This window comes from Pinus tabuliformis, chromosome 8 (genome assembly GCF_031772625.1).
Source record: "Pinus tabuliformis cultivar Carrire ecotype Pingquan chromosome 8, CPIR1, whole genome shotgun sequence".
Taxonomy (NCBI): domain Eukaryota; kingdom Viridiplantae; phylum Streptophyta; class Pinopsida; order Pinales; family Pinaceae; genus Pinus; species Pinus tabuliformis.
The window spans coordinates 1,137,913,698-1,137,917,925 of record NC_142294.1 but is presented as its reverse complement, the minus strand read 5'-3'; the positions used below and the strand labels follow the sequence as shown (position 1 = coordinate 1,137,917,925).

The 4,228-nt window shown below is 35.7% G+C and overlaps 1 protein-coding gene across 1 annotated transcript; it reads left to right on the top strand.

Annotated features, from left to right (window-relative positions):
• Positions 1-2,232: 2,232 nt before the first annotated feature.
• On the top strand, positions 2,233-3,088 carry LOC149239348 (toll/interleukin-1 receptor-like protein). The gene is made up of 2 exons (XM_089369839.1): positions 2,233-2,762; positions 2,866-3,088. Exons 1-2 carry the CDS (start codon positions 2,233-2,235, stop codon positions 3,086-3,088), a joined length of 753 nt encoding a protein of 250 aa, XP_089225965.1.
• Positions 3,089-4,228: the final 1,140 nt, after the last annotated feature.

Genomic DNA, 4,228 nt, shown 5'->3' with positions numbered 1-4,228 from the left:
CTTCAAAATGGGCTCAAATATTCTCAACAGTGGCTATAGAGCAAAAACAGTCACTAATAAAAAACACTTAGCTGGAAAGAATTACTATCTATAAAGATATATTTGAAACACTGGTGAAATTTTCAAAAAGGTCATAAAGTGCAAGTGATGATGCTTTGGTCTTTCACCTTGCTCAGTTGATTCTCCAGATAATATTGTGGATCAATAGGGATGTTATTCTCCAGTACGTAAATTGGATCCTCAGATTTCTCATATGCTTGAGCCCAAGTAAACACATTAGTCATTATATCCATAATCCCTCTGTAAATTATGCCTACAAATAAAACATAACAAAATAATTAAAATAACCATTTTTTAGTGCAATATTGAGACTTATGCTGAGCACAGAAGGGGTTAATTGTTACCTTGTCACCTTTTGCAACATTTATGATGACATATAGAAAACGATCACCCACAGTTGGAGTAGTTGCAACATCCCTCTGTAAACCAGGGGCAACTTGGCTTTAAAACACGACATCAATTTAAAAAATCCAACAATGGACTCATTGTCAATAAAAAGAAAAATGTTACAAGAGTCTTTAGATGCACTGTAGTAATAAAAATAGAGAGATATGATTGAAATGGAACCAGAAGGCATTGCACCATTCATTATACTTGTTTTGAGAAGTTATTTCTAGTATTTACCTTCCGCATGCTCTCAGCTAGTTCCACGTGTGCTGCCTTTACTGCATAGTCGTCTCCAGTCTTTGTCAGACCCTGACTCAACAAAGAGATTGTTAGCACAGGAAAACAACAATGCCCTTAAGAATATGCTGATAGCCTTGATAAAGGATATGACCTGCAAACATTTGTTTCTGCCGCAGCTAAATAGTAATCAATTTTTCTTAGCATGAGATTAAAAATGCAGATATATTATATATTGTCATGTTTTGATTCTCTTCAATTGTATAAGAGCCTCCCTTGACACTTCTTCCTCCCATTGCTAGCAGTAAATATTGACTGAATCCCTTCCAAGTACAAAATGTAGGGAGAAGAAACATGATAGACTTAAAAACAAAACTTCCATGGCCTGCCCCAACTAGGTATATAGTATATACTTGTAACACTTGAAACCAGGAATATGTAATAAGTGACTTGCTCGCAATGTAAATCTCCTCTTCCCCCTATCATATTTTCTCCATTTCAAAAGTAACAAATGGTCAAACAAATTTGGTCATAAACATGCAGAAGGATTCATTGTTCTCACCTTAGTTATCACCAAAAGTGACAAATCCATTTTGTTCATTAACAAGTCAGAAATAGTGTTCTTGACATACTGCACTGCACCAGGTATGTCACGATCAATGAGTATTTTGTGAAGGCACTCTGTAACCAAGTTCTTCACCGGCAGGCAATTGTCCCTTTGCACTGTTTCAATTCCTGTTGATATGGAATATTTAAAAGATCAGGAATATTTAATAATTAAGAAGGTATCAAATAAATTATTTTTCTAAGAGCATTTTGAGCCTTCACAAACACTAAGGCCTGTCTTTGAAACAAAAAGATTAGGTTTGTCACCTTTAGTATCCATTTTGTCATAAGCATCTGGCTTTGTCCACAACAACCCAGCATATCTTTTCTTGCTCATCAACAAGTATGGGTAGTATATTTTTTCAAATTCTAGTTTAATAGGTTGCATAAAAGCATATGTTAAATAACACACTGATTAGATGCCAAAGATGCACCAAACAGATGCAGATAAGCCACAGAAAAGCATAACTGATAATCTTGTCTTGTGCATATTTACAAAGATCTCATGGAAGTGAAATGTCAAAAGAAGATTAGTTTTAAAAAGAAAGGTGATATTAAAACGTTCATCCCTACAAAAACATCATTAACAACTCTAGAGGCTTCACGGACATTTAAAATTCTTGACACTGTACCTTTGTAAATGTACCACTAATATAATTTGAGGCTTCCCTCCCTAGCATCATGGCCTCTTCTATATTTGGTACACCAAACTGTATCATAACTAAATCTGTATCTCCATATACAACCTAGATTCAAATATAAAAATATAATATCAAGATTTACAGTAGAAATCTCGGTTAGGATCAAATCACCCATTATGATTTCAAGAACTTGGACGATCACCAATACAACAAGTGTACTTCCTGTCATTACTGATCCAGTTCAAAGGTTACAAATGCCTTTAGTTGCTAAATAATAGCCTACCTCAGCATTGTACTGGTAATGGCTGCTTCCTCGTCTACGATTGCTCATTCCAACAACAGTCAGTGGTATGAGATATTCATAAATCACCGCGGAGTTGACGTGAAGAAAACCTTCACCAGGTCACTCTACAATCGCCTTCGCTCAATTGAATTGAAGGCCTTTCTGGATGAGGACGAGTTGCAGCGGGGATACGAATTTCCTTCTCAAATAAAACGTGCTATTGAGACTGCCTCAGCCTATGTGGCGATCTTCTCTCCTCGTTATGCTGAATCAAATTGGTGCCTAGATGAGCTCGTGCTGATGTTGGACTCAGGGGTTCCCACAATTCCAGTGTTTTATGGTGTCACGCCCGCGGAGGTTCGATGGGCGCGGAGTAAATGGGGAAGATATGCTCAAGCCCTACAAAACCTCGTAGAGAAGAGAACTTCTGACCCTCAAACTAATGAAGAGAAGCCACGATTTGACTCCAAGACTATTGAAGATTGGAGAAATGCACTTTTTCGTGTTGCAAACATTAGTGGTTTCGAGCTGGAGGCGTGCAATACTGGGTGAAAACTAAACCTTCACTATCAATGATAGTATTTTATGTTTGATAAATAGACATAGATTTTTGTTTCTCACTGTTATATTTGTTTTCTTCTGAATAACTAGCAAGGAGCTGGAGATGGAGCTGCTAGATAAGGTGGTTAAATGTTTGTCGGAAATAGTGAAAAAGCCAGAGTTGCCCGTGGCCGACTATCCAACAGGCTTGAATTTTAAGCTTCAAGATTTTGAAGAGACAGTCTTGTTGCAGCAACAGCAAAGGGGGGAGTCTCAGATATTGGGGATAGTGGGGTTAGGTGGCGTAGGAAAGACAACTTTTGCAAAATATTGAAAAAAGATGAGATTTTAACCATGTTTTTCATGTGGCCCCATACCTTTTAAAATTGACAAATATATTTGGTGTAAACATGCTGAAACCTTTGCAATGCTCTACTAGGAATGGAAAAGAGTATATATCAAGACTATTGCATACAAAAAAAATAGTACCAAAATGATAATGTTGATGTCACTAAGTTCTAAACATTGAAAATAGATACAATGAAAAGACAAGCACCTAACTCAATCAATATTTCCATACTATTGAAATATATGTCCCCCAAATCTAGACTAAATGACCTAAATTCACTACCTAGTGATAGATAGAGAAATAAGTACTTTGAGGCCAAATGTTCTAAGAAAAAACTAGATGATAACATGGGTAAAAGTATGGAGAATATTGTGAACCCATATGTTAGAAAAATGAGATAGGGAAACTTGTAGTAGAATTAGTGTTGGTATTATTCCAGTATGAATGTCACTAATAAATTTAGCTCCGATTGTACTCAAATGTTTTTATAAATATCCTCCATAATATTCCAAGGAATTTAATAAAAAATTTTGAGATCAGAACTAGTTTCAGAAATCAATTTCAAGAGACAAAATCCAATAGTCCTAAGAATAAAAAAGACAGTCCAATTCCTTCCTTGTATTTGGGGATTAACACTATCTTCAAGTTGAAATAAATTTACATTTTTCCAATTCCCAAGTGAAATTTCAGATCCATGTTAGAAAATTTTTAAACTCAGATACATGTAACCAGTATGATGTTTGCACCAAAAGAGCCTAGGTTCCTTCTACAACATTCATGGAAATGAGATGAGCCATTATCTCTTTCATGGCACATTAAATAAGGAAACGAACACAATCTCATGTAAATCAAGATCTAGAATGCACCTAGACATAGGAAACTCAAGGATGAATATCTATCTTGAGTTCACACAAATGGTCGATGTATGCATTATTGTAACTCTAAATATCCAACCTAAATTTAAATAGATTTGGCTAATGTATATGTTAATTTATAGAAATGTACTTCAAAGAAAACCCAAGTGCCTAGAGAGGGGCTGATATAATATATCTCCTTGTTTAAGCACCTGATTTGGCCTGGACTCCAGTATTCCATCCAAAAGTTCAGGAACTTAGAAAAAGTTAC

Bases quoted from the DNA above. Each gene is read 5' to 3' on its own strand.
- LOC149239348 (XM_089369839.1), top strand. From the start codon at position 2,233: ATGGCTGCTTCCTCGTCTACGATTGCTCATTCCAACAACAGTCAGTGG. The intron at 2,763-2,865 runs GTGAAAACTAAA...CTGAATAACTAG, and splicing joins CTGGAGGCGTGCAATACTGG to CAAGGAGCTGGAGATGGAGC.